This window comes from Dipteris shenzhenensis, chromosome 7 (assembly GCF_047967505.1).
Source record: "Dipteris shenzhenensis isolate YYH24624 ecotype China chromosome 7, Dip_SZ_1.0, whole genome shotgun sequence".
NCBI lineage: Eukaryota > Viridiplantae > Streptophyta > Polypodiopsida > Gleicheniales > Dipteridaceae > Dipteris > Dipteris shenzhenensis.
In genome coordinates, this window is record NC_141602.1 from 23,227,865 (window position 1) to 23,239,466 (window position 11,602).

The following is an 11,602-nucleotide window of genomic DNA, read 5'->3' on the forward strand; positions in this document are numbered from 1 at the left end:
TCTACCCAAGGAGTCTAGGACTCCATTACTACTCGACCTTGTGCTGAGCTCTCACCAACATGATGCCCTTTGCTCTTGGCATTGGGCTAAGAGGGAGCCTTGCTCAAACCCCTTTAACAGTCTCATGCCAAGTGCCCTATCCGCCTGCACTATAGACACTACCTTGGCAGTCCCAAAATCTTGATGCACTACCTCAACTCTCCTCTGTTGAGAGTCCCAAGAAGGATCTCCTCTTTAGCAGAGCCTCTAGGCACACTGCAATCAACTTGAGGCAAGGAACACCATCATCTACAACCCATCACATGACTATATGTGGGAGAGGACTCAAGCACCATGCGAAACACCCTCCCAATGGAGTGGAGGATGGGCCGATGCTACCGTAGGATCCTTGGAAGTGAAGCATCATCAAGAAGTGGGGGACATCTCATAAATTGAATACAAGTCATCTCCTATGAACTCGTGGTACCAAGTAATGAAGTACACAAGGTGTGGGCCAAGGAAATGGGGGCTCTACTCGACAAGGGTCAATGTGGTGTCAAGGGAGCTCAGGATGAAGACCCCTCTTCCATAAATGATAACATCTTGGATGTGGTCACCCTCTAATGCTTAGCTCGCTTGGACCCAATCGTGCACCTGACTCCTCATGGGAGTGAGACCCACAATATTGCCCACCACTTCTATGTCATGAAGTGATTGAATTGCTTTCTTCACCTTTGTTATTTGTCTTATGGAGAGAGGAGAACCTTAACGTGGATTGGCGAGTCGATGTGCTACCATATTTGAGCCCCTCTTGCTAAAACAAGGATCGCCATCAAGATGCTTTCTTAAATAAATTAAAAACAAATCATTGCCCCATGAAAGAAATGAATAAGAGGTGGAAAAGGAAGGGAAGGAAACGAAAAAATGAAGGGACTTGCATCCAGGGAGATCCCATTAAGACCAACCAATTGCACACCTATTACAACCTTTGAAAACATGTGAGCTATCCTAGACTAGGAATGGCTAAAGGTGGACAAAAGCCCAACTAAGAATGGGACTATGGAGTTCGATTCCTGCTAGGAACTATTCACTGCCAAACCTTCACCACCAGGGGGCTTTATAATATCAAAGAATCAAGGCTAACTAGTTGGGAACTAGGCCAAGGAGGTAGGCCAACCAAAGGACACCAACAACCTAGCTAAAACAAGCTAAGGTGACATGGAAGATAGTTGCAACAATGGCATGCTCAGCCAAGAGATGGTATGGGAGAAGACCACAACAAAGACTGGGGGACAACGTTGAGAATATTCACTCAAGGATATCACAAGCGATTGCAATAGCTCCACACGTCGTAACGAGTAGTCAAACTCAAAGATAATGACCAAGGGGAAGGAGAAGAGCTAGAAATAGAGACTAGGAAGGGGATGGAGGAGGAAAAGGCAGGAGGAAGTAGAGGGAGGAGGGCAAGAGGCACAATGGGCAAGGAGAAGCATAGTAGTTAGTGCATTAACTTCCTATTAACTTTGTTACATTATTTGTTTGGAGTCGAGTCATATCATAATAGCATCAAATATTTGTGTGATGGGCTCAATATCTGATGTTCCAAATTAATATGGACTGAATCAATGCAATAAATTTATATGGTCATCTACCATTAGAAGAGAAAGTATCCACGGTTTGTAGTTTCCCTCATCCATTTGCCAATGATAAATGAATATGAGCTCTACACAATTTCATAGTGACTCCTTGAAAAAACTGTGAGCACAATACTTTCTTTCCAAACAACATGGTGGTAAATGTGGCCAATTTTCTCTAATGCTCCTAGTATATCAAGTGAGGATAAGTATAGAGCTATGTCATTAGAAGAGAGTTACAACTCTAGACCACTATCCCAATACAAATAGGTAACATGAAGAAAGATGTGTAAATGGGTGCAAGTAATGCTAAGTAAATAAAAGTAGAATGCCTTAAAATCGATGGTTAATTGCAACATCAGGAAATATCTTTGAAGAAAGAGGAGAGCATCTCAAGGGATTTTATAATCAGTTTACCCAAAACCAAGTGTGGCTATAATTCAATATGGGCAATGGTCAATTTTGATTAATAGAAATGGCTCATTCTATGCTAGAAATATGAATTCCAAAACTTTCAACTTGGATTGCTTATTTGTGAAGCATACATTTTAACATTATAGATTTGTAATGGGCATAGTAAGTGGCTACAATAGCAAGTTCGATTGCCATTTTGGGAGGGCCATCTGCAAATCAACATTGTTTGAGTATTAATGGATTATCCACAGACATGATGTCTAGATAGAAAGTGTTGATTTTATGCTAGAATTACATCTCTAAGGAACAATCCAATTGGGAGGAGTATCTTTCACTAGTGTAGTTTTTGTACAATAGTGGCCAAAAGGATGATACCCTAGTAGTTCAAGGCTTTGACCATGATTATAGAGTCATAGGTTCAAGTCTTATAGCCATTGTGGTGGTAGCAATTGCCCACATGCTAGGGGGTTTGGTCTAGACTGAGCATTTATTTAGGGGCCATCTTTCATGTGTGCTCTAAAGGTGCAACATGGTGCCCACTAGAGAAGTTTCAAAGCTACCGTTGCTTACGCACAGAAGTGGGAACTACTCCACCAATTGGGGGAGTGCCAAGGGGAGTGCCAAAGGCACTAGCATAGGATTTACTCCCTTTATATTGATGTATAGCTTCCAACAACCATGGTTTAGGTCATGAAAAGAAAAAGGTACAAGCCGCTAGGGACTTTATATAAGATATGGAAGACATGTTGAAACATGCGAAGGATATCATTAATAAAGATAAGGAAAGAGCTAGAAATTATGTGGACCCTCATAGACTTAAAGCTAATTTGAGGTGGGGGAAAGGTTTATCTTAGAGTACCTAAGAATTCTAAATCTTTGAAAATTTGTAAATACCCTAAACTTTGTACATGATATTTGTGGAATGTACAACATTATAGAAAGTTTGAGAATTTTCTCACAAGTTGGCCTCACCCAAGTTGGAGAAGCTGCTCACAAGTTGGCTTCACCCAATAGTTGTAGAGTCGACCACATTTTGCAAGTTAGCAGTATTTGTTAGCAATTGCTAATAGGGAAAACTTGGCTTGAAGCCCACCTAGTAGAATTATTCCCTTCTTTCCCCCATGCCCTACCAATTTAAATAAATTCAAAAAAACAATGGAGATGATGTTCCATTAGACTTGGTCAAGCCACGTGCTTGATCCCATGAATTGGAATAAATCCTAGAATTGTAGAAATCTAGGAATGTAGGACTAGTATTTGGCGCCCTTGCATTGTGGCCACAATTCCCTCATCTTGTCCATTTCTCTTAAGTCCTCTTGTGCTCCCCTTGTATATCCCTCACTAGTCAAATGCTCCCAAATGACACATTCCACATTCTTGAAGATATGTAACATGATATAAGGGGGTGTAGGCCAAAGATTTGACATGTACATGTCCAGTTGATGGAACGCTAAATTACACATCCTAGTCGTAAAAGAACCCCATATAGTGAGACTTAAAAGCACCTTAAAAGTGATACTTGTGTTTTATGGGGAAATGATACTTGGATGATCTCTATAATTGTAAAAGGACCCCATATAGTGAGACTTATTAAAAAGTAGAAATCCAAAAGCATCCGCAATTGTGCTAGCATTTTTGTTGTTGTGATCACTTTATATAAGAAGCCTTAAAGTTAACATGTCGATATTAAAATGAGCTCTTTGAACTCTTAGATGCCAACTATCTAGATATCGACTTTGCTTAAAAAACAAAACGTAAATTTTCGTGGTCTTGTGAAATTGAGAAGGTGAGAATAAGCCGCACCCCCCTTTCTTCGTACACGCTCATCCCTACCCCCTTGTAATTGATGTGGCTCTAATGTATGCAAGTTTTGGAGATATAGAAAGCACATTAAGAAGCATGGATATCTACCAAGGCTTCAAATTCTTGAGCAAACAAAGCACATTTACAAAAAACATTTTATGTGAGATAGTTGAGATGCATGTTTTCCCCCTACCATGAGAGTCTGGTTTGAAGTCAAAGGGGTTGAATGGTTGCATGAGTTGCAAGCAAAAGAAACCCAAAAGCAACAAATCATATCTTACATTGAGATGAAAACAAGTGCAATTCTATAAACTATGAATTTTTACATGTACATTTTCTAGGATTTGACCATTTCTTGATTTCCTACAATTGCATCATTTTCATATAAAGCCCTTCTATAAAAAAAAGTTGATACTATGTATTTGTCAATGTCATAGCATCTTGAATCTAAATAAATCTTTTTGGAATCATCTCAGTGATCCACACATTATTAAGTGAATGACATCAAGTATCAAGGAGCTTCATAGCCTGATGCTGCTAAAGAACAAGATATGTAAATAGAGAAAGAACGATGTTAATCTATACAATGAATAAAGTTGGCATAACCTATGCAAAGTATGGATCTATAATATTATAGTTTTGGTGACCTCCCGGGAAGTCCTGGTGACCTCCCAGTGATGCACCCTTAATATTATAGTTTTCAGCAACTAGTGGTTTGCTTTCCACTCTAGCCACATGCAAAAACTTTGCTATCATCCTACCCACCCGAGACCCACCCATGTTTTGGCTACCATTGTTAAAACATCCATTTCTTTTTAACAGGGGATATTCCAAGTTTTGCTCAAATCATAGAACAATACTACAGGTGACAAGTTTAACGATTGAACTAATCGAAATTTAGAGAACCACATGATAGATAACACTTTATACGATATGATGGATGTTGAAAGCAATGCTGACTTGAATCTACTAAGAGGTGGAAAAACTAGCTCCAACCATTTAGTTCTTCAACTCAACGAAATATAAGTAATAGCTAGCGTCAAACTTTCTCAATCAATCTACTCTAGGAAATAATTTTAGCAACTCATTATCTCTCATTACGGGTGGAAATTATATTAGCAACTCATTACCGGTGGAAATGAAAGGAGTTTCCTTTATAAGTACACATTAAGTTGAACATTTTACATGTGACATTCCATGTTATGAGGAAAAGAACATGGTTCTTGAAGTGTATGTTGAAATGTGAACTAAGTAGATACTTGCGATGTAGGGGAAAGACTGGGAAGAGCTTGTGGTGCATAATAACCAATCATGTCGAAAAAATCCATAATAAACAAGGTGAGTAGTCATAGTTGATTGTGGTATGATAACCCATGGTGGTAGACTTCTTGTGTCCCACTACGGTACTAATAATAACCCATGATCATAGTATGATATAACCTATGGTGGTAAGCTTACGATGGTACTAATAAGCCACTTGTTGTGTGTGCTAGGCTGAGATTTTGAGGGTTGCATTATGCCTATGACATACACCTGTCTCGTGGGAGGGCTCATTGTGCTTAGGTGAGATGAAGTAAAATTTATCAAGCGATGGCAAATCCATAGTATGAGGCCGCTTAGGTGCGATTTTTTTGGGCAGTCCAAAGTTGTGCAGGAAAGACTCCCCCCCCCGCCCCCCCAAAATGCTTGGACGAGGGAATTGTCTGAACAAAGATAAATGTGCTTTGGTCAGAGTGGGATTGAAACCCTTGGTGAGACCTATCTGAGCGCAACCTTGCGGTAGGCGACAGTCACATGTGTGACCAACCCTGAGATAACCGTGACTAGATGCTCAGGGCTAGGTAGCACATGCGTTTGATGGAAGCTTTCCTAGGGAGAATATCCTCTTAAAATATGCTACGAGGGGATGACCGGGAGGGCCGGTGGCAGGGAAAGCAGGGCGACCGGCTGCAGGCGGTGAGTCAGTAAAGAGGAAGATTGAGAGGGATTAGGTAGCTAATCCCTTCTTCTTCACCAACAAAGTAGGAAAGTTGCAAAAAAGCTTCAAAACGCCATAGCCAACGACTTCGCCATAGCCATCGCCATAGCTCTGATCGCTTTGCTGCTGGCCCTTTTGCCCGAATTTCTTCTCCAGTAGCTCGCATCACAGCAGCAATTCTCACCATATCTGTCGCATCCGTCTTCTTTGCAGCTACCTCACTCTCTCATTCCGCATTCCCTCTTCCAATCATCCCTATCTTCATCGATTCCACTCACCTTCGCTCAAAATTTGCCTTGCGCCTATTCTCGCATTTGGAGCTTTTGCTTCCCCGCATTGGCACCTTTCGCATCACCTGCCACCATGATCACGTCGCCCCCCCTCCCTCTCTCCGAGAATCCTCTTGTTTTCCCCCTTCTCGCTGCTATCTTGCTTGTGTCCGTCGGGCTCCTGTTCTGGCGATTCACTGGAGGGGAGAAGAAGAAAGAAACAGAACACACCGCCCCTAAGAAGTTGGCTGTGCAAGTTCCAGAGCCTGAGGTGGAAGATCTATGGCAAAAGAAGGTCACGGTGTTTTTCGGAACTCAAACAGGAACGGCGGAAGGTTTCGCGAAGGTATGGCATGTATGTTCTGCTCATTCCTTGTAATTGCGCCTATCCAGGACTTCAATAATTGCTGCTTTTCTCTCAGGCTCTATCTGAAGAAGGAAAGGTTCGATATGACAACCGAGTGATTTTCAAGGTGGTCGATCTGGTTAGTTCATCCCTGGCCGGTCTTCTCAGTTGTGGAATGAGAGGAATTTTATTTTGAGATAATTCTAGATACAAAGGATTATTTCCCTTAGATTTAGCTTGTATTGATTCTTGGCGCCTTTATGAAGGACGAATACGGGGCAGACGACGATGAATACGAACAAAAACTGAAGAAGGAAAAATTGGCACTTTTCTCACTCGCTACGTGAGTGTTGATCATTTCGCTGTTGGTAATCGATTATGTTTATTTGTCGGTGGTCCTTAAAGCATATGGTTTCAGTAGATGTGCAGCAGAACTTTTGAAGTATATAACTATAGAGCTGGGTTATGCATCCTTTCCTTACTCCTTTTCCTGGACGATGTCTTTTGTAATGCAGCTATGGTGATGGAGAGCCCACTGACAATGCAGCAAGGTTTTACAAGTGGTTTATCGAGGTGCATAACAGCTATCCGAACCCGAGTTAACAGTGTTGCACGTTGCCATACTTCTTATCTCGAACATTTCATTACTGTACTTGTTAAACTCCCTCCTAAGGCTATACAGAGCTATCCTTTTTCGCTTCAGAATGATATATTCTTGAGGTTTCGATGCAGGGAAAGGAAGGACGAGGGGACTGGCTTTTAGGCCTGAGCTATGCTGTGTTTGGCCTTGGCAACCGGCAATATGAACACTTTAATGAGGTGAGCTCATTAGCTTGGAGAATATAAGTACATATTCATGTCTTCGATTATGTCTTTCATATATTTGCTTGCATTTTATATGCACCATTGACGAGCACAAACTATGTTTTTTCAGGTCGGAAAGAAGATTGATGAAGCTCTAGCGGAACAAGGTTAGTGGGGCAAGATTGGCATTGTATAGGGGGCATAAGTTAAGCGTGAATGCTCCATTTTTGATACTGATGGATGATCCATATGTTGTAGGTGCTAAACGGCTAATACAATGTGGCCTTGGTGATGATGACCAATGCATAGAAGATGATTTTGCAGCCTGGTAAGTTGACCTCTTAAGGCGGCAGCCTGTGCTTCAGGATTGTGTGTGTGTACTGTATAATGTTGGTCTGTGAGATCTTCAGGCGGGAGCAGTTGTGGGCAGAGCTGGACCCTCTTCTGATTGATGCAAACGATGCCACTCCAGCTGTAACCACTCCTTACACAGCAGCTATTCTTGAGTATCGTCTGGTCATTCATGACAGTGACACAAAGGTGCACGAGGAGACATTTGCAGCCAAGATGAATGGTCAGGCAGTGTATGATGTTAATCATCCATGCAGGTAAAGGCTTTTCTGTCACCCATTGCAAAACATGTTTTGATTTGTTCATTAACCCTGAAATAGCTTCCTTGCTTGATTTTATTCTTCAGGGCAAATGTGGCGGTGCGTAGGGAGCTGCATTCTCCTTTATCTGACCGATCATGTATTCATTTGGAGTTTGACATAGCAAACACCGGCTTGACGTGGGTTGAGGAACATCCACTTTGTTATCACTTGTGTTACTGTGTTTGCTAGTTACTGAGTTTCGTATTGTTTTCTGTTCTCTGTAAGTGCCTTTGGTAAGTGTGGCCTTTGTATTGCTAGGTATGGGACAGGGGATCATGTTGGAGTGTTCCCTGAGAATACGCCAGAAAATGTTGAGGAGGCAGCCAAAGTACTGGGCTATTCTTTGGACACACTGTTTTCTCTGCATTCTGAAGAAGAAGACGGTTCACCAATTGGGGGCAGTTCTTTACCACCACCATTTCCGGGGCCATGTGATTTACGAACTGCACTTGCTCGATACACCGATTTGCTTACCCCACCACGGAAGGTATTGAGGTTGCAGATCTGGAACTTCCAATTGTGAGGAAGAGAACTTTCCTTAAGTGTGGTAAAAGCTTTTTACGTGTCAGTGCTCGACATTTAAATTCACCATCGAGTGATCACCATTTGGATCCTTGAGAAAATGTTCTGAGGTTTTGTCACGTATGTCACAGGCTGCACTTGCAGCACTCGCAGCTTATGCCTCTGATCCTGCCGAGAAGGACCGACTGAAGTTCCTGGCCTCACCCCTTGGCAAGGTTTAACTTTTTAACAGCTACCTGGGAAAATACATCAATGCATGGGCCCTTCAAGACTGTTCTTGAATTGGAACAACAGATATTGACTTGCAATGCGTTACACAGGATGATTATCAGCAATGGATTACTGCCAGCCAAAGGAGTCTGTTGGAAGTTATGGCAGAGTTCCCTTCAGCAAAACCACCACTTGGTATCTTTTTTGCAGCTGTATCACCTCGTCTACAGGCCCGCTACTATTCCATTTCGTCTTCTCCAAGGCATGTTCAAAGTTTGCCACTGGATTTCATAATCAGACATTTTGGAAGGGTTTTTAGTTTCCAGTTACTGACTACATATGAGCTCATATGGAACTTACAGGCTTGCACCTGATAGGATTCACGTAACTTGCTCTCTTGTTTATGGGGTGAGTCCCACAGGTCGGTTTCACAGAGGTGTTTGCTCAACGTGGATGAAGGCAAGTGTAGATTCTATTCTTGATTTGACATGTATTGACTTTTATTCATCTTGTTGATTCTTTTAGAGTAATTTATTCTTCTTTCTATGGAACCCTTCAGAATTCATTGCCATTTTCTGAAGTTGGGGACAAGTGCAGTTGGGCACCCATCTTTGCTAGGCAGTCTAACTTTAAGCTGCCAGCAGATCCTTCTGTTCCAATAATTATGGTTGGTCCTGGCACTGGTCTTGCACCATTTAGGGGGTTCATGCAGGTATATCTTGTTTATCGTTTACTTCTCTGGGATTGACACGATTTGTACAAATATTGCTCAGACAATTTTCCATGGCAATCATTTTCGTTCTACTGTTTTGCTGCAGGAAAGGGCTGCCCTGAAAGAATCTGGTGAAACTCTAGGACCTGCAATGCTGTTCTTTGGCTGCAGAAATTGCAAGCTGGTGAAGTTTCTTTCGATGCCTCACGCCGTTCGACTGTTCTTTTGATGTTTTCTTCGATGGGAGGTCTTAATACTTTTGTTTTGGTTTGAATCTGTAGGATTATATTTATGAGGATGAACTCAACTCATTTCTCAAAGGTGGCGTTATATCTGAACTCTTTGTTGCTTTCTCAAGAGAAGGACCCACGAAAGAGTATGTTCAGCACAAAATAGTTGCACATGTAAGTAAAACCTTTAATTATTTTTAGCCCTTCCTAGAGCACGTTTAGCACAAAGTAGTTGCACGTGTATGTAAGACTTTAATCATTTCCCGCCCTTCTCATGGACTTCTAAATTCTGTGCATGTTTTTTGATGTTGCACATGTACATTATAATGCCTGCCTGTTTGGAGGTGCAGGCCACCCTCTTTTGGGATTTGCTAGCTAGTGGAGGCTATCTTTATGTGTGTGGTGATGCAAAGGGTATGGCCAGAGATGTACACAGGACTCTCCATACAATCATTCAAGAGAAGGTTTGTAGATATTGAAGAGATCTTCCATTAATTTTTGGATACTGTAAATGTTATACGAAGGGTATTAAACCCTTCCTTGGGTGCAACAATTTTCGCAGGCTTCTGTGGATAGCAGCAAGGCTGAGGCAATGGTGAAACAGTTGCAAACTGAGGGAAGATACCTGCGTGATGTCTGGTAATGTGTAAGCTGACGGGAGAGAAACATCTTTTAAAAGGACATTATAAGATTTGTGAAAGCAAAAAAGTCTGCACATGTTTACAATAGACCTGTGTAATTGGACATCTTCTTGGAGAGAGTCCAACCCGAATTGGCTGGGTTTGGCTATCTCTTACTGCCTGAGGAGCTGGTGTGAGCCGTTAAAGTTCAAGCACAGGGATTATGGACTTCTAACATGTCAGTAGGATTGGCAGATTTCTTGTGAGTAACAGTGGCTAAAGGCAAACAGCCATAGGATAAAAACCTACACAGGCTGACGGGGCACAAAGTTTATCTGCCAAGGGATTCTATTATTAGCTATAATAAGAGATCATAAATGCAGAAAGGTAATTGGATTTGCAGCATAGTGGTGAGAATTGGACTATGTGACTCAGCATATGTGTATGTATACCGGCGAGATAGTATTACCTATTCTTTTAAATTGTGATATAATATGACCTATTCTTTCAATTTGGAACGAGGGTCATGAGCTTTAGCCTTTATGGTTTTGATTGGTTGGCTAGTGGAATCTCTCTGAATTGGTGGTGGATGTCATTATGATCATACGGGGCATAGATATTTGTTTGAATTAAGGATTCTTCCTGCTGATGATGGTTCATAATTGTCCTCTATCTACAAGGCTAAGGCTACAAAATTTTCTTGATTCGAGCACAGGGCATATGTCTTTAAGAGTTCCTTTGCAAGATCATGAACACATTGTAAGACATGTTAATTGGATGGTTTTACATTTGCAATTACCACAAGGATGTTTTAAACTGCATATTTAGCTTTCATGTAATAAACTTGGTCAATTTATTAAAAAGACCTTTGATTAAATGGACCTGGATGAGGGTGTGTGGTTGAAATCAAACCTTAAAGGGTCCTGGTCCCTGGACACTCTTTGATCAAAATAGCAGCGCTAGGCCCCCGGGAAAGAATTCGCGGCACAAGAGATTCTCCCACTCTGGGCACTCACACATGCAGATGATACAAGATCTTGAAGCTAGAGTAAATTGCAATTCAGCTTGGAGGGGAGATAGTTGATTCGCAATAAGATAGAACTTTGGGAATAGGGGAGAGAAGACAGAACACCACACTAGGGCTCAGAAATAAGGGCTGGACTCCCCCAAAGGTCTTTATTGCAATAGAAGAATCTTTGTACAACTGGCTCTTGAAAGAGCATAGAACTGAGTACAATTTTGAATACATCAGGGAGGCCTGGGGCCTTTCTAACTGCAAAGCATTTGTAGTGGCTCCATACTTTCCATTAAAAGTAGCGAACTTGACTGACTTACCACCTTCCTTGAAGTCTTCGCTTCAAGATCTAGATCTCGTTCTTCTGCACTTATGACGAGAGCGTCCTTGGGATGCAGAAGAAGATGAGGAAG

At 41.7% G+C, this 11,602-nt stretch overlaps 1 protein-coding gene across 1 annotated transcript; it reads left to right on the forward strand.

The window, feature by feature from the left end:
- Positions 1–5,858: 5,858 nt before the first annotated feature.
- Positions 5,859–10,693, forward strand: LOC147900119 (NADPH--cytochrome P450 reductase-like). Its single transcript, XM_087376699.1, has 18 exons — positions 5,859–6,423; positions 6,500–6,562; positions 6,690–6,766; positions 6,939–6,996; positions 7,156–7,242; positions 7,358–7,394; positions 7,486–7,555; positions 7,638–7,835; positions 7,925–8,017; positions 8,139–8,367; positions 8,534–8,617; positions 8,723–8,874; positions 8,975–9,071; positions 9,172–9,324; positions 9,431–9,508; positions 9,606–9,728; positions 9,905–10,018; positions 10,117–10,693. The coding sequence occupies exons 1-18, from the start codon at positions 6,172–6,174 to the stop codon at positions 10,195–10,197; spliced, it is 2,046 nt and encodes a 681-aa protein (XP_087232825.1). The 5' UTR covers positions 5,859–6,171; the 3' UTR covers positions 10,198–10,693.
- Positions 10,694–11,602: the final 909 nt, after the last annotated feature.

What these genes read in the sequence shown, in the direction of transcription:
- LOC147900119 (XM_087376699.1), top strand. Translation starts at nt 6,172, where the DNA reads ATGATCACGTCGCCCCCCCTCCCTCTCTCCGAGAATCCTCTTGTTTTC. An exon ending in TTTTCAAGGTGGTCGATCTG is followed by an intron (nt 6,563 to 6,689) that starts GTTAGTTCATCC and finishes GCCTTTATGAAG; the next exon opens with GACGAATACGGGGCAGACGA. An exon ending in AATATGAACACTTTAATGAG is followed by an intron (nt 7,243 to 7,357) that starts GTGAGCTCATTA and finishes ATGTTTTTTCAG; the next exon opens with GTCGGAAAGAAGATTGATGA.